Source organism: Camellia sinensis, chromosome 13 (assembly GCF_055761805.1).
Source record: "Camellia sinensis isolate YWXY chromosome 13, ASM5576180v1, whole genome shotgun sequence".
In the NCBI taxonomy this organism is placed as follows: domain Eukaryota; kingdom Viridiplantae; phylum Streptophyta; class Magnoliopsida; order Ericales; family Theaceae; genus Camellia; species Camellia sinensis.
The window spans coordinates 110470433-110489175 of record NC_138973.1 but is presented as its reverse complement, the minus strand read 5'-3'; the positions used below and the strand labels follow the sequence as shown (position 1 = coordinate 110489175).

The following is an 18743-nucleotide window of genomic DNA, read 5'->3' as shown; positions in this document are numbered from 1 at the left end:
TCACCCGGTTGGTCACACTTGAAACACGATAAGCTACTCGATGCACTTTTTCCCGAACCTGCACTCGGCAAAGGAAAAGTGGATCTAGATTGCTGTGGTTGGGACTGAGATGGATAGGTGTTCCTGTTCTTCTTGTTCTGCCTATAGTCTCCTTGAGACTCTTGGCTCCTAGACCTCGAACTCTGAAGTCTCTCCTCCGCCGCTTGTATGGAAATTTCTACGTGTGTCGCCATCTCCACAAGACGGTCATATTCCCGAATCATATTTCCGACAAGCTTGAACATAATTTTTGTTTTCAATTTTTTTTCAAATTCGATGCAACGACGCTCCTCCATTGCCACCAACTCTGGTGCAAATCTGGACAAACTAGAGAAGACCGCCTCAAACTCTGCTACAGACATGTCGAGTTGTTTGAGGTCTTTAAATTCTTGCCTCAATCTCTCCCTAGCAGTGGGAGGTATGTACTTATCTTGGAAAGCAACTGGAAAGGCTTCCTATGTCGGCTCCACTCTACCCTAGGCATATTTCCACCATTGACCCGCGTCTCCCTTAAGGTTGTAACTTGCTAGAGTCACTCTTAGTTTACTATCTTCGATGTGAAGCATCTCAAATGTCTTCACAATTTGTTCGAGCCACTCATCCGCTTTCTTGGGCTCAGGGCCACCACAGAACTCATCCGGTTTGGCTCGCAAGAACTCTCTAGTAAGGAAACTTGCCCTTGACTCCGCGGTGTTCTCTCGGGCTTGATTCTCCGCCCTCAACAAGTTCATAGACTCTCTTAAAGCCCCTGCCATTTCTCGAGCTAGGGCCCCTATTGCGGTTTGACCCGTTTGTCCCGGGATTCCCGTCTGCCCCACTTGTTCGACCATATTAGCTTGGCCGGACTCTTCCTCTTGCACCGAAACCTCATGGACCGATACCTCATGCACACCTCGGCGAGCCCTACCACGCCTCCCCCCTCTACCACCACTGGCTTGACCTCTTCCTGACATCCTATAAATGACAATAGAATTAATTTAGCACACTAACCCACACGTGCCCGCAACTTGCCTTATACGTTTGATCATAATAATTTTATATATTCCTCTACCATATAACAATTAAATTTCACCCCACATAAGCACTTAGTCATGTAAACACATACAGATTATACTCTTATGATGAGATTCGTCCCACGAAAAATCAAGAATTCTTTGTAGAATAAGTATTGATCAAGTACCCTTCTAATAAGACCTCAAGGAATTTAACAGGTGCAAACAACATCCCAAAAGTCCAATCCCATATCCCTTTAGTCACATAAGCATGTTATCACATAGTCACAAAATGCATAACACATCCTAAGCATGCTAAATGAACCCATTGTGGTTAAACAACCACTTCCCACGAGCTCCAAGTATTCAAACTCGGTAGCTCTGATACCAAGTTGTAACGCCCCAAATTTCTAGCCCAAATGATAATACAACAATCATGACTCTTTCAAGGAAAACCAAATATAAATCTCCAAACTTACATTACATGATACAATAGTTTTTCATGCAACAATACGTTAATCCAACAACAAGTAAATAACAAATAAATAACTCCAAAGGTTTACAAGTTTCCAAGGCTTGAGCCTGGTTACACAAAACGGTTATTCAAACCCACATACATACAACCCTTGGCTTACACACAGAGTCATAGCAAAATGAGAGTCTTGTACTCTCAATACACATTTCCTCACCTTCAGTTAGGTGGCATCACCACATCTTTTCCTGCACAAAAATCCCGTAGGGTGAGCATAAAGTCCAGTAGGAAATCCTTAACAAAGTATATACATTTTATACAAGTCTCAAGAGATGAAATGCACATGCTATGCTATGTCCTTTTTGAAGATAAATCACATTTTCATCTTTTGAAAATCATCATGCTCAATGATGTCATGTAATTTCAATTGTTCAAAACTTAACAATTTATTTCAAAGGCTGTAAATACGACTTTGGTAATCTCTAGGTCAGTGTCTGCAAGTAGACTATACAAGTACTACCAAATTGTCATTTTTACCGGTATTAATCGGAAGGCTCGACACCTATCCACACGGGTTTTCGGTCTTTCACCCGGACTCTCAAGCCAACTTATTCAATATCATCTACACCACCTATCAAGACTTACCAACGTATTTACCCCAAAACCATTTCATGAAAACTTGTTTCTCAACATTCTTTTATCAATGCAAGTTTTCAAATCAACTTTCAAAGTTTAATGTAATCAAATGAATTGCTATGCCAATAACACAAGATGAATATAAATACTTTTATTCTAATTCATCATCCAATGAATAACACAATTCCCTCTTCTCAAGTATCCTTAAGAATTAGTCATTTCAAGACTATTTCAACATTTTGAACAATAATTTCCAAAATGAACAACAATTCTCATATTCTCTGAAATTCATCATTTATATAAATATAAATAAGAAATTTTCCAAACATCCATTTATTTTGACACACAAAAAAAATATAACAATATCATTCATGGATTTTCAGTCTCTTTTAAAAAAAATCTCCAAATTCTAGGTTTTCTCACCAAAACTATGCAACTCAAATCTTTTGAAAGAAAACTTTCCAAAATCATCTTTTCTTCAATCAACGAAGATCAAAACCCATAAGATCATTTTAAAAGTACAAAAGACAAACACACTTTCAAAATCGCTCAACTTCTTGAATCAACAATCAATTTTCAAAGCTATTGAAAGATGATTTCGAAAAATCATATAGATCTTGCAAATATATATATATATATATATAACTCTAAGAAAATCGCTACCTCAAGTTTTGAAGAAGAAATGAGATGAAACCCCCAAAATCAACGGCGTCAAAACTCGATCTTCACCGCACACAACCAAACCCTAGAGAAGTCAATCAACTTTAATGAAAAACTTATGGAAGAACTCTAATGGATCTTGAGAAATCAAGGTTTTGATCCAATTTGATGTAGGGAAATGTAGAGAGAAGGGAGAGGAAAGGGTTTTTAGAGAGCGAGATATACAAAAGTGATCTGAAATATCAGATTTGCGAACTGATATAACATGGTTCGCTCGAGTGTGGAAAGCCCCGCTCGAGCGTCGAATACACTTTCCCAGTACTTTTGCAGATAGTTCAAACTTCTAGAACCAAACATTCTCCGCTCGAGCGGACAAGCAACTTCGAATGCATTTTGCATTTTTAATTCGGCGAGCTCGACCCCCATAAGCGGTATAGGGTGACTCGACCCCCGACATACTCAGCGAAGTGGCAAAACATGAAAGAATTAACTTCCGATACAACTTTGCAAGGCACAATTTAGGTTGGATTCGCATTTAAAGATTTGGAGACATTATTTGTTCCAAACATACCGCTATAACCCGATAACCAAAAATAAGGGAAATACAAGGGAAACTAAGATACGTAACACCGTTCAAAACCATACCAACCCGAGCCCGGAATACCACAAGAGACGAGTCAAAATCAGGATCGCTACAAAACCTAGTGGCCATTATTTATTGGAGCAATATGACACAATCCATTAAATTAAGAGGCAAAATCGAGCAAATTAAAACAATTGGAACCAAATTAACACATCGTGTAAATTATAGGAACCATTTGCATAATTTACGCATAAATATATATAGTCAAGTCTATATTACATTCAAACACACCTTACCTATTTTGGCCCAAGTTTCACATCTTAAGTGTTGTTCAAGCAATAGAAAATCACAAATGAGATTAATTAGACAAGTCTAGTCCAACCATATTGTGGTCTCTACAATAAGTGAAATTACTCGTTAGATAATGACACTATCACATAGTATCAGTGTTATATTCAATATTTATTAACGGAAAAGAACCTAAAAGACCATCATTTTCTTGTTGAGTCCTTCCTTTGGAATTGCTTTCTCAATTATTTTATTCATTGTTGAATGGATTTTTTTACTCAATTAATGCTCTTCTGGAAAATCTTTTTCCCTAAGCTAGACTTTTCTATGTAGCTCAATAATGATAGGTCTTCGTGGTCATCTTCAATTTAGCGTATAGTATGGTATAGTATGGTCTTCAGTTTTGGATAGTTTTGTCTTCAATTTTGGATGAGAAATTAGTATTAGTTAAGAGTTAGCCAAACCAATATCCTTCAAAATGTCCAAGTTGAAAGGGGAAACTATTATTTGCTACACAAACAAATATATGCAATATCTCTATCTAAATTTTATTAGTTAAAATAGTGAGACTCCTCACTTTTTTGTATTCTTTTACACACAACATGACACTAGTTATGAGATACGTGATGTAGAACAAAATTAAATTGGTTCACTAAAAAAAACAATGAAAGTCTCGTAACCAAAGTTACTTCCATTCAAAACAAAATAAGACAAAATCTTATAATCAAATAGTAAGTCCGAGTAAAATTATTAAGTTGTGTGTAATTTTAATTGACCAATGCAATATAAAAAAATAAAAATAAAAAAAGAAAAAGAAAAAAGGATTTAATAGGTAAATAACCAAAGATTACATCTAATTGTTCCAAATAGTTAGATCTAATTAATACGTCAAATTTTAAAATTTTATTTATTTTCGAATTTTATATTCAATGTAAATTTTTGTTTGGATAGATCTTGAAGAAGGAAATTAAAAAAACCATCTGTTTAATTTCGTCTTTAAAATGTGTTCAAAGAAAAACTAAGGTTAATGAAAAATTCTTTTAGTAAACAAATAATGAAAATTTTAAAAACAGTCATTATTTTCTTTTCTTTTCTTTTTTTAATGCAAAAAGAAGATATCAAATGATACATATATATCTATAGAACTAGTGGTCACCCGTGCGATACACAGGATTTTAGAAAGTCAATAATTACTAAAAAAAAAATTTGCTATTTGTTTATATTTCTTAATATTTTTATTTGGTTTGTGTATATAAATCTTACTTCACATCATTAAAAATATTTAATATTTCACATTATTGAAAATTTTAAAAAATTATCATACATTAGTAAATCATCACATATATAATAGCTAATTTATCTAAGAATTACTTCGGACAACCAAAAGTAGATTAACAAAGGCATATTATAATTAACCAAAATGACTAATATATTAAATAAAAGTAACACTAATTTTGCTTAATGTATAGTAGATATTACATTAATCATCTCATATAATATAATAAATTAAAATAAAATTAATTTTAATTCCCGTTATATTCAATTAGTGGTTAAAATTTTTATTTGTTTTTTCGTTATATTGATTCATTAAACACAAATAGGTTTGGAATGATTATAAAAAAATAAAAAATAAAAAGGTTTGAAAATGCGTTAAACTTGAATTGACAAACTTAAATAATATAAATATTTAAATTATTAAAAAAAAATTAACATTTTAAATATGAGATATTGTCCATTTGCTCAAACTCTAAATCCAAATAAATAAATAAATAAAATTTTAAAAAGAAGAAATTTGTGGTTTTGTTCTCAAAGGAAATAAGTTACTAAAAATAAATTTAATCATGAATTACTTCAACAGGATAATCAACGATAAAAAATTAACTGATGAATACATTTAAAGTATAACCCAGATCCAATAAATTTTGATGTGTTTTTCATTTTCAATCTAACATCTACACTAAAAAAAAAAAAATTAAACACAAATAATCAATAAGAAAGAGAGTTACAAATTGATAATAGCAGTACTTTTATAAATATAAAAAAAGAATAAAATCTCAATTAAATGACACATTATTAACAGAAAGAAAGAAATAAAGAAAAATACAGATTGTAACAAAAAAAAAATAAAAAAATATATCCATTTATATGAACTCACTTTCTTACAAATGCAAAAACTCATGCAAATACACATTTCATATGTAAAACCAAATATTTAAGATTTTTAGGCACTGGAAAAGGATCAGAAATGGCTCAATGTTGATTGTTTTCCCCCCTAATTTTCTGTTCATGGTTTATTTTGCAGGAACTTATTTTTATATTGAAAAGATTATGCTTAAACAAAAGATATATATGGAATTCTATCATGTTTAAAATTTGTATGGATAAGTAATTGATGATTTTAAAAGATAAAATATTAAGTTCCACTTAAAGATAAACTTTAAAAAGATTAAGTTGAAATATATAGAAATTCTATAACAAACTAATAAAAGATAAATATAGATCGTTAAAAAAATTATCATCTTTTTGGGATATTTATATCCCAATCTTATTCTTTTTTTTTTATATATAAATATTTTGTTATCTTTTATTTGAATTTTCATTAAATAGCTATATTTTTATTTTTGTATATTTTTTCATGTATATTTATTTGTTATTCACATATACATAATTACCTTCTTATTTTAAAAATCATTTGACTCCTAATATTTTTTTTATTTAATTTTTTTTAATTGTTCGTATATAAATAGTTAACTTTTTATTTTTATAATTAATTGACTCGCAATATTTTTTATTTAGTTATTTTTTTATCTTTTATTTGACTCTTTATATTGTTTTGTAGTTGAAATTTGAATAGTTATCATTTTATTTTATTTATTTTATATTTTTATCTCTATCTCTTTGTTGTTCATATTTAAATATTTATCATTTTATTTAAATATATATAATCCTTTTAGCTTTTGAGATTTAGATAATTGACAAATGATTAAAAATTAGGAAAAGTGAGAGGGGAGACTTGAGAAATGACACGTAGGAGAGAGAATCCATAAGAATTTAGTATTAAGTGTTTGGAGATTTTTTTTAATTGTTCATATATAAATAGTTAACTTTTTATTTTTATAATTAATTGACTTGTAATATTTTTTATATAGTTAATTTTTTTATCTTTTATTTGACTCTTTATATTGTTTTGTGGTTGAAATTTGAATAGTTATCTTTTTATTTTATATTTTTATCTCTATCTCTTTGTTGTTCATATTTAAATATTTATCATTTTATTTAAATATATATAATCCTTTTAGCTTTTGAGATTTAGTTAATTGACAAATGATTAAAAATTAGGAAAAGTTGGAGTAGAGACTTGAGAAGTGACACGTAAGAGAGAGAATCCATAAGAATTTAGTATTAAGAGTTTGGAGAATTCTCATACTCCATTACATTTGTTTATATATATATATATATATAGTATAGATACCCAAAAACAAAAAATAATAAAGTCAATATCCATAAGATTAAAACAGCTTTTGCCAGATGAGGGGTCACTGCAGTGGTGCCCCCTGCTGTGCCCCTGCTGTGCCGTTCAAAACGGCACCGTTTTTTTTTTTTTTTTTTTTTTTTTAAGAATTACATCAACTTCTTATTTCATTACTCAAAAAAAAAAAAAAAACCTAAATCCTAAAATAAAAATAAAAAATTTTTATCCCTAAATCTTAAAATAAAAAAATAAATTTTAAGAATTAAACATTAAACCCTAAAATTAAAAAAAATAAAAAAAAAATTTATCCCTAAACCATAAAATAAAAAAATAAAATTTAAAAATTAAACCCTAAATCTTAAAACAAAATTAAGAATTAAAATAAAAAAGTGACCAAATATATGGATAAAGTGTAATTTATCATGTCAAAAAACATAGTGAGAACATGAAAAAAAAAAAAAAAAAAAAAAAAGATGAAACTGTGCCCTTTTTTTTCTTCTTCTTCTTTTTTTTTTTTTTTTTTTTTGAGTAATGAAATAAGAAGTTGATGTAATTCTAAAAAAAAAAAAAAAAAAAAAAAAACGGTGCCGTTTTGCCGTTTTGAACGGCACAGCAGGGGGCACCACTGCAGTGACCCCTCATCCAGCTTTTGCCTGCATTGTTTCATTCATCTATATTTATTTACGGGATAACTATACTTTACAACTTGTACTTTCATTCAAATTTCATTTTGAGTCTTATAATTTCAAACTAAATAATTTGGTTGAAGTACTTTAAAATCAGTTTTAATTTGGTCATTCTACCTAAATTTTATTAATTTTTCTTATATATACACTTTATGAGATTGACAAATATTCTAAAATTATTAACTTTAGCCTTCAACTTGATTGGAAGTACCAAGCTGAAACTAGATTTGAAACGTAAGGATCAAATTGTTTAATTTAAACTACAAGAATTAAAGTAAAAATTTAAATCAAACTATAATGCTAAAAAGTGTAACTAACCCTTTATTTATTGACAACTCTTGCTCATCATATGTAGGCTAGGCCGTAGCTAATTGGATTACATAAAATTTCAGCCCCAAACACAGAATTTCCATTAATTAAAACTAAGTAAAAATTGGTGGCTTTTTAGCTCAACATTATTGGATGATTTATGTCATATTTTGAAACATAGGATACTTTTGTTCAAAAATGATGAATTTAGTGATTTAAAATAGTTAATTTTTTTTTCTATTAATTTATTTCCTGAAAGGTGTCCCTTAGGAGGGACAGCATCATATATGTAATGATTTTCATATAAAAAAAAAAATTTTGGGTCTTAAAATATATATTTTTATATGATCAATGTGCAAAAATAGACTATAGATATTTGAGAGTAATTAAGGTCATGTTTAATTAGTAAGATTAATAGTGAGATGATTAATAATTTATGGAATTAGTGTAGAATTTGCTATCTATATGGATTAGTATGATATAATTCTTTTTATCCTTGTTTGTTTTGCAATGAATATAAAAGTACATGACGTTTATTTTGCAGTATTATAGTTGTACAATTAGAAAACTTACCAATTTTGTTAGATAGAATATGCATTGAAATCTAATCTAAATAACCAAAATTACAATCAAACACTAGAATTGTGAGTATTACGGGTTAGTAATCTCAACCCTATGCTATAATTTGCTCAATCAAACAAGTCCTAAATATTAATAATGGTCTCGTTTGAGAAGTTAACTATTTTAGTTGGCTTGCTTTTTTAGTTTGGCTAAAAAAATTGTGTTTGGAAAGATAGTTATTTTTATTTTTATTTTTATTTTTTTGTAATTGATTTGATGGTTGTGAGAGAAAGAGTAAAATGATTATTAGTTGGATGTAAGATTTTGTCTTATTATCTATTTTAATTTATTTTATCTTTATTGGATATTTTAGTCCAAATAGCCCAACTTTATCCTTACCGAGCCATAATTTTAAACATGTGATTTACCACAATAGTTGTTGCGTCAAATTTGTTAAAGTCAAAAATTTCAACTTTGTAAGTGAAATTGACGTATTATAGAATCAATTTGGATCCATCTCGTAATCTGAACAATTCATTTCACTTGATAAGTTCAAAAAAGCATGTATGCAAAAAATTATAATAATCAAATATAAATATTCACATGATCAAATCACATATATGTTATAACAAATGAACAATCAATTCTTTAAAATATGTACATTGTATAGATAAAATGAGTTGATGGTATAACAATCGGAAAATGATTTGTCCCCCTAATTTTTTTCCCCCGAATCCCCCGAAATCACAGAGGAGAGAAAGAGAGGGGAAGAGGAGGCAGGTCTCAGCCGTCGCAACCCTCTGCCCGATCGTCGCAGCCTCGCCTCCGCCGTCGCCTCCACAGGTCCGCCGTCGCAGCCCCGCCCCTCGCAGCCCCTGCCTCTGCCGCCTCTGCCCCCCGCCTTCGCCTTCGCCTCCGCCCCATTTGTTGGGCCCCCTCCAGTCCCTCCTCCTCCTCCTCCTCCTCCTCCCTCTCCTCCTCCCTCCTCCTTCTTCTTCTTCCATCTTCTTCTTCGTTTCTGATTCAACCAAAAAAAAAAAAAAAAAAAAGGCAAAAACGACGTCGTTTTTGCCTTTAGGGGAATTCGGGGGGCCTGTTTTCGAGCGACGTAACATTGCTCTATAACAATCTATGTTGATTGAATTTGATATTTTGTATAGATAATTTTCTCAATTAGTTATATAAAATGAACGATTTAAATTACTAAAGTAAATCAAAACTAGTCCCAAATAGTTAAACTTTCACAAACAAATTGACATTTTCAACTATAACATTTGTAGTTGTTACTGTTCCATGTTCTCAATGCAACTTGTATTCCCATAATATGTACGGCTCTCATATTTCCACAACCACCCTCTGAGGTGTATTATATGTCTCGGTTAACACATTTACACTTGACAAATTTTGATTCTCTCCATTTATAATTAATATTAAGAAAATAATATATAAATTCACTTTTTAAACCTTTTTTTTTTATAGATCTAATGATATATAAGTGATATAATTAGTTAATAATTAGATAAGATATAAGAGAGTGTATTACTTTTAATATCTTAATTGATTGCCATATCATTGAGCTTAAAAAATGAATTTAATTTTTAGTCTTAAATAACAAGTCTCTCAATACTAACAAAATCTCATAACTACATACTAACACAATTCATAATTAGTACTAACAAAATCTCATAACTAAACACTAGCATGAATTCATAATTAATACCACAAAATGCTCATAACAGCATGTAATACACACTTTTAACCAAAGTACCTACCATAAAGTTTTGGTGGACTTACGTATAGATCCTATTAAGTGAACTTATTATCCAATAGGTTTTGTGATAATTAACGAAGTTTTTCATCAAATATTATTAAAAACGTCACTAACTATTAATTTTCATTAAGAGTTTGAAAATTTGTCACAAAAACATTATTAATTATAAGTTTTAACGACAATTTAAAAAAATCTTCACAAAAGTCACTAATTTTTAACTTTTAGCGACAGTTTGAAAAATTCATCACAAAAAAAAAAAAAAAAAAAAACTGTTATTCATTGTCAATTTTAGTGACAATTTATAAAAATCGTGACAAAAAAATTATTACTAATTATTAATTTTTAGCGAAATATAAAAATCGTCACCAAAAATTATTTTTAGTGATGATTTTATTTGGGTTAACTTTCAATAGAACTTAATGAAAATTAAGTTTAAATATTAGCACCTATTGATAATTTCTCGTAAAATTTTTCCTATATAAAATGATGAATTAGACTAATAAATCACTACCCACTTTCTCTCATCTTCCTCTTCTCTTAACTCTCGTACTTGATTCTCCTCTTTTACAACAAAAAAAAAAAAAACAAAAAATGGAGCGATTGATATGGTTGTTCCAATTCCTTTTGTATTTCATGCAATATCATCAGGTTTCTTGTTCATCATCTATCTCTTCTTTTTCTACTTGTACACATCATTTGTGTCCACATGACCAGAGGTTTGCATTGTTGCAATTCAAGCATATGTTATCTTGGAACAACTCTAGCTATGCTTCTTGGCGGTGTGAGCATTTGGATTTGGCTTCTCCAAAGATGTTATCTTGGAACGAGAGTTGTACTGATTGTTGTTCGTGGGAAGGAGTCACGTGTGATGGTCTGACGGGTCACGTGATTGGGCTTGACCTCAGTTGTAGCCAGCTCTATGGCAGTATCCATCCTAACAGTAGCCTCTTCCAACTCTCTCACCTCCACCACCTCAATCTCGCCTTCAATCACTTCAATTACTCCCACATTCCATCAGCATTTGCTCACTTTCCCAATTTGACACATCTCAACCTATCTTTTTCCAGTTTTTCAGGCTCAATCCCATCAGAAATTCGCCACCTGTCCAAACTAGTTTCACTCGATCTCTCCTCCTATTTTGATCAACTAAGACTTGAACCGCACAATTTCAGAATGATGCTAAAAAACCTAACCCAATTGCAAGAACTTGTCCTTTCTGGTGTAAACATATCTTCAGTTGTACCGATGTCTTTGACGAATATGTCTTCTTTGACATATCTCGATCTTACTTTCACCGGCTTGCATGGGAAATTACCGGATAGCATTTTTCATCTTCCAAACTTGCAAATTCTCTTTTTAGGAGCCAACGATGATCTCACTGGTAATTTACCCAAAGTAAACTGGAGTAGTAGTAGTTCCCTCCAGCAGTTGTATCTCGGGTCTACGAGTTTTTCTGGAGAATTACCTGATTCAATTGGCTATCTCACGTCTTTGACGTCCTTGGATCTCAGTTTTACGAGTTTTTCTAGAGAATTACCAGATTCAATTGGCAATCTCACGTCTTTGACGTCCTTGGATCTCATTTCTACGAGTTTTTCTGGAGAATTACCAGATTCAATTGGCTATCTCACGTCTTTGACGTCCTTGGGTCTTAGTTCTACGAGTTTTTCTGGAGAATTACCAGATTCAATTGGCTATCTCAGGTCTCTGACGTCCTTGGATCTCGGCGGTTGCAAATTCTCCGGGTCCATTCCTGAATCACTCGGGAACCTTACACAGATCACTGATATATCCTTCTGGGGAAGTAGTTTCAACGGTCAGATCCCATTTACTCTCTCAAATCTTGATCAGCTCATTTCCTTGGATCTCAACGGTTGCAAATTCTTCGGGTCCATTCCTGAATCACTCGGGAACCTTACACAGATCACTTCTATATACTTAGGGGGAAATAGTTTCAACGGTCAGATCCCATTTACTCTCTCAAATCTTAATCAGCTCATTTCCTTGGATCTTTCTGGAAATAATCTCCATGGAAAAATTCCTAATTTTATCGGTAAGCTGATAAAGCTAGAGTGTTTAGCACTTGGAGATAACAATTTCAATGGTCCATTGCCATGTGGGGTAGCCAACCTGACAAAACTTGCTATTTTATATATACCAAGTATTGAACTGATGGGTCCCATTCCCTCCATCATTAGTGGGCTACACAACCTACAAGCACTTTACTTGCACAATAACTCACTGAATGGGACACTACCATATTGGTTGTTGAATCTTCCGTCATTGACGGAATTACAACTGGGTAGTAATCGACTAACTGGCCAAATTCCTGAGTTCCAGCATAAATCAAAATTGATGAACATTGACTTGAGTCATAATGAACTACGTGGCCCCATTCCACAATCAATTTCAAATCTTGTGAATTTGACACAACTTGATCTTTCGTCAAATAATTTGAGTGGTGTTCTAGAGCTACAAACATTCTCAAATCTAAAAAATCTTTATTATCTTAATCTTGGTTTCAACTTGATTCAAGGACCACTTCTAGTTCCACCACCCTTTGTATCTTACTTCCTTTTCTCACAAAATAAACTCACCGGAGAAATTCCTTCTTCAATTTGCAATGTGAGTTCCCTTTTCATCCTTGATTTGTCTCACAACCACTTGAATGGTGCAATTCCACAATGTTTGAGAAACTTCAGCAACATTCTATTTGTATTAGATCTGCGGTTCAATGCCTTTCAAGGGAGCATCCCCATGATATTTGGAAAGGGTAATCAGTTGGAAATTCTTAATTTGAATGGAAATCAGTTCGAAGGACCAGTTCCACGATCCTTAACCAATTGTAGACAGTTACAAGTTCTAGACCTCGGAAACAACAAGATAAATGACACTTTTCCATACTGGTTGAGGATACTTCCAGAGTTACGAGTTCTTGTCTTGCGATCCAACAAATTTCACGGTCCAATAGACACTTCCAAGCCAAAACTCTATTTCCCTAAACTCCGAATTATTGACCTCTCCCACAATAAGTTCACTGGTCATTTGCCAGAGAGATATTTCAAAATTTTCAAAGCTATGAGGAATAAAACTATGCCAAATGAAAAATATTTGAGTGTTCGATCGTATTATCAAGATTCTGTTACGGTGACGATGAAAGGGTTTGATATTTATTTAACCAGAATTTTGACTGTCTTCACAGCAATTGATTTATCATCTAACAAATTTAGTGGAGATATTCCAAATGTCATCGGAAGTCTTAATTCTCTCATAGTGCTTAATTTATCTCATAATAGCCTTACAGGCCTTATTCCATCATCTTTAGGAGACTTGACAGAGCTTGAATCACTAGACCTCTCTTCAAACCAGCTTATTGGGAACATTCCTAACCATTTATTGAGTTTGACATTTCTTGAGGTCTTTAACCTTTCATGTAACCGTCTCGATGGACCCATACCTCGAGGCAAACAATTTGATACATTTGGAAATGATTCATATGTTGGGAACTTGGGATTATGTGGGTTTCCATTGTCAAAGGAATGTGAAGATAATCAATCACAAGTTCAGCCGGGGGTGCTATTACAACAGGAAGATGACTCAAATTTTGTAAGTGGATTTACTTGGGAAGCCGTGGTGATGGGGTATGCGTATGGAATGGCATTGGGATTGGTTATTGGTTTTCTCATGTTCTTAACTGGAAAACCAAAATTGTTTGTAAGAATTGTTGAAGGGAAAAAGCATAAAAAGGTGAAAATGTTGAGACAGGTTGGCAGAAGAAATTAGCAAACATGGATTATGTTTTCAGGTATGTGATGCTCATTCTTAGTTTTAATGATTTATTTTGTCAGTTATCATGAATCATGATTGTATTATACTCTCTAACTTCATGGTACTTGTTGCTTTTTTCTGGTTCTATATCTTTAAAAGTATACTATCTAATTACAGAATAAGTAAGAGGTTATTATATATATTCTGCTAGGGGTCCTGCCTAATGCACATTTAGTTCTTTTTGTGCATGAGTAACACTATGAGCAATTCACTCAAGAACCAGCAGTTATACGTATATAGAATTGTTTCATTGACCACAACCAAAACCAAAATAAATCTTCATAGTTCACCCATAAAAGTTGCCAATTCAAGGTTATCATATTTTCGCGTCAGACCAGTAATTCACCACATTCCCCACCTTTTATTATTTATTAATGCTCAGATACATGTATTACATGCATAAAATATTTGAATGAAAAGATGCACCAATTTTGGCCCCGAAAGGCAGAACCCTATGAAGGAGGTGTTATCATTTTTTTTTTTTTGGTAAATCTATTTTACATAGACTCAAATATGAGTATTGATTATCAGTAGTTGTCCGAGGTTCGAATTCACCTAATTCTCATCCGAAAGGACAGGAGGACGTGGATAAATTTCATAATTACAGGGACGGGATGTAATTTACTTTGTATATTTGTATATTATGCGTAATTTAGTTTTATAGTTAACTCATTTACTTAAAAATATTTGTCGACTGCATGTCTTACTAAACGTGTTGCACTCATATCCCCTGCCTTAACCCAACTGTCAATTGTCAAGCATAGATATTTCACATATTTAGAATTTTTCATTTAACACAATTTTTAATTTCCCATCATACTTTAACTAAGGTAGCCTTTAATTGATTGGAATGATTTTGGGTAGTATAGAATGACTATTTCTTGATCACTCAAAAAAAATTGTCATTTTTCTAAGGATAAAAACAGCTTTAGTCTCTAAAGTACTCGTTTCCTATTATTTTAGTCTCTTAAGTTTCAATCTTGTCATTTTGATCCTTAAAGTTGTCAATTTAAGTCAATTTGATCCAATCTCTAATGTCCGTTTCATTGATAACAGGAAACGTATATTTTCCTTGGATAAAAGACAATTTTGGTCTCTAAAGTATGCGCGTATTGTCATTTTAGTTCCTTAAGTTTTAATTTTATTATTTTGGTCCTTAAAGTTGTCAGTTTGAGCTAGAGGTGGCCACCAACCCGTTGGCCCGCTCAGCTTGACTCTATTTTTTTAGGGTTTGGAAAGATTGTTTTAGCCCATAGTGTCGAGCTGGGCCAATATTTTAACCCGATATATTAATGTGATAAGTTTTGAATTTATACTTTCAATCCAGCTTGACCCATCTCAACCAACTATTAAATTAATTAATTATAATATATTAAAAATATATTTTTTTTGTTGGGATGTAAACTTTATCTTTGTTGATTTTATTGAAACTCACATTTGTAGTGATGTTTGATTCAATTTATTTAAGAAATCCTTTCAATTTATACACAAAATTCTTCAATTTAAAATGATGTCAATATATTTACTTAAGAAAATATAATGAATGATTAAATTTAATTATGAAATGTTTTAATTTTTGTTTTTAACATATAGCCTGATGGCTAGACTTGGGATTTGTAATTATTTTTTGGTTGACTTGCACAGATGTAAAGGCCCGATGTTATGGTCGGGTCGAGCTTGGGAAGACATAAAATCCCTTATCATGTAGTGCCGGCCCAGCCCAATGAATGCTCACCTCTAGTTTGAGCTATGACCAAATTAACACAAATTGACAACTTTGACAACCAAAATAACAAAATTAAAATTTAAGGGACTAAATTAACAAGGAATGCATACTTTGGGGACTAAAACTGTCTTTTATCTATATTCCTGTTATCAATGTAGATGGACGTTAGACCTAGAACTAAATTGACTCAAATTGACAATTTGAAGGACCAAAATAACAAAATTGAAGCTTAAAGGCCTAAAATGATAAGATTGCATACTTTAGGTACTAAAGTTGTCTTTTATCCTTTTTCTAAAATGGTGAATAGTGATTTTATTTGCAATACACATTCCTTTCTTTTTTACCAAATCGGTGGAATAATCAATACCATTCCATTTATTCCACTTCATCAAATACCAACTTAGAAGCCAAATGGTATGCAAAGCTCCAAGTGCTTGCTAGTTTTACATTTAGGGCATGTTTGTTTGGACGAACTTGGCCATAGGATTGAACTAATAATCTAATAAAATGCAAAAATACATAGTATCTCTCGTACAAAATAAAAGATTAATGAGAGGTTCAGACTATCAATCTCATCGTATAATCCTGTACCAATCCAAACATAGGATATGATACATAATCCAAAAGGATTAATTATTCAAAACCGTCCTAATAATGCTAATTTCATAAATCCATTCCACTCAAACAAACATATTACAGAATTTAAGGGAAAAACTATTGGATTCAAGCTATCCTCCAATCTATAATGTGTATTTGTAAGTCATAGTAGCAATCTGCATGCCACATCTAACTGACTGCATAACAAATAAAATAAAAGTTATTCTAGTGAATTTTGTGACCTGCAGTTAAATACGAAGTAGAAATACAAAAGCCCCATTGCATGACCCTATTTGAATATTGGCCAATGATAATTTGTGGATTGACATGGTGATTATGGTTTGTAACTATGACTCACATTATGTATTTCATTTGTACTGACTAATTTATTAAAGGCTCTCTACTGTCTTATTAACTTTTAAATATTTTTTTAAATTTAAAATTCATATATAACCTCAATTCTTTAAGCATAATAACCCATCCCCACGATCTATGTGATATTGATATTGTTCGCTTTGGGTCTATGGACCATCAAGATATGCTTTGGGTCCGTGGACCATCACAATTTTATCTTTATGGCCTCTCACAAAAGACCTCACAAAGTTTAGGATGGGTTATTCCATGTATGGTTGGTCAGACTATTAATATCTATCCAATATGGGCTAAGGTGTCACACACGTTAAAGTTGAATACATATTGCCTATGCATTCTTTATTTTCTTTGTTTTCATTTTTATTTTTGGGAAAAATCTATTTTACCTTTTTGTAGTATGATTCGATAACATTTTACCCTTTATGTCTTCTTTTATTTTTTGCTCTCTTTGTAAATAAATAAATAAATAAATAAATTTACCCCCATGACTAAGCAAAAAGTTTTAAAAAATAACACAAAACTAATTTAAGAAACTAGAGTTCCCTAAATATTTTTTTTAATAAACTTCATTTTTAATTTTAATTAATTTATGATTTAATTTGTTAAATATATATTTACATGTTTAATTTAAAATTTTATCAAATAATAAATTGATCTAAAATTTAAAAATTAGATGACATGACTTTTATGATTTAATTTGTTATATATATATATATATATATGTATTATGTATATGTTTAATTTAAAATGTTATTAAATAAGGTAATCTAATGGTAATAAATTATGGTGTTTAGTTTAATTTATTATTTAATTTGTTATATATATATATATATATGTTTATATTTATTTCAAAATGTTATTAAATAAAAATATGGTTGAAGATTAAAAATTAGGTTTTGACAATGTGATGATTAATTTTTATAATAATAAATTAAGGTGTTTAGGTTAATTTAATTATATATATATATATAATATGTATGTTTAATTTAAATTTTTTTTTAGATAGTAATTTTTAATAACATTTAAAATGTTATTAAATAAGAAATTAGATTTAAAAAAATAAAAAAAATTAAAAAGGTAAAACAAGGCTAGATTCGTTTTCTTACATTGAAATTTAATTTTGATAATTTTTTTTTCCTTCTTCACTTTCAAAATAAGAATGTGAGACACACTCTTTTAGTTTGAACGGAAAATATAACTGTAATACTTTAGTCCAAAATATGTGGTTATTTTTAAAAGACAGGGAGGTAAAATGCTATTGGGTCATATCATGAAGAGGTAAAATAGATTTTACCCTTTATTTTTTTGCATATAACTTGAATTTTTTTCCTATTATCCACTCTTGATTATCCATAATTTCTTAAATTTCATGCATTTTATTTGCAATTTCATGTTACCTCATCATTTTCCCAAATTCCTATAAACAAAACACTTGAACTCACATGTTTTTCTCTCTAAATCCTTGTTGCAGGTTAAGACAGAAAACCATTATTGCTACTGTAACATATGATAATGTGGATAATGCAGTGGTGGTTAAGGTAGACGTGGGCAAAGTTTGGGCTAATCTTTGATAATATTGTTGTAAAAGTAGATTGAGTAATTGTCATATACTTATTTGTGATGCTGGCTTGATTGTGTATTCTGTTCTACTGTGTTCTATGTTTGTGATTGCTTATTTTTTTTCATTATCTCAATAAGTATATATTTTATTCAATATTTTTTTATCATTATACATAGAGATATAGAGAGTG

General features: G+C 31.0%; 2 protein-coding genes and 1 long non-coding RNA gene across 3 annotated transcripts in view; 1 reads left to right on the top strand and 2 right to left on the bottom strand.

The window, feature by feature from the left end:
• Window positions 1-1482: 1482 nt before the first annotated feature.
• On the bottom strand, window positions 1483-2934 carry LOC145806373 (uncharacterized). The gene is made up of 2 exons (XR_014349400.1): window positions 2803-2934; window positions 1483-1751 (listed from the first exon to the last, which is right to left on the bottom strand). It is a non-coding gene; the product is annotated as an uncharacterized LOC145806373 (long non-coding RNA).
• An 8063-nt stretch (window positions 2935-10997) lies between these two features.
• Window positions 10998-18600, top strand: LOC114276482 (uncharacterized). The gene is made up of 2 exons (XM_082903151.1): window positions 10998-14274; window positions 18464-18600. Exon 1 carries the CDS (start codon window positions 11061-11063, stop codon window positions 14250-14252), a length of 3192 nt encoding a protein of 1063 aa, XP_082759277.1. The 5' UTR covers window positions 10998-11060; the 3' UTR covers window positions 14253-14274; window positions 18464-18600.
• LOC114276510 (uncharacterized) overlaps window positions 16687-18743 on the bottom strand; it is a 54657-nt gene continuing 52600 nt past the window's right edge. The window contains exon 14 of the mRNA XM_082903152.1: window positions 16687-16817. Coding sequence (XP_082759278.1) covers window positions 16784-16817 — 34 coding nt within the window. The 3' untranslated portion in view covers window positions 16687-16783. The remainder of the gene's footprint in view (window positions 16818-18743) is intronic.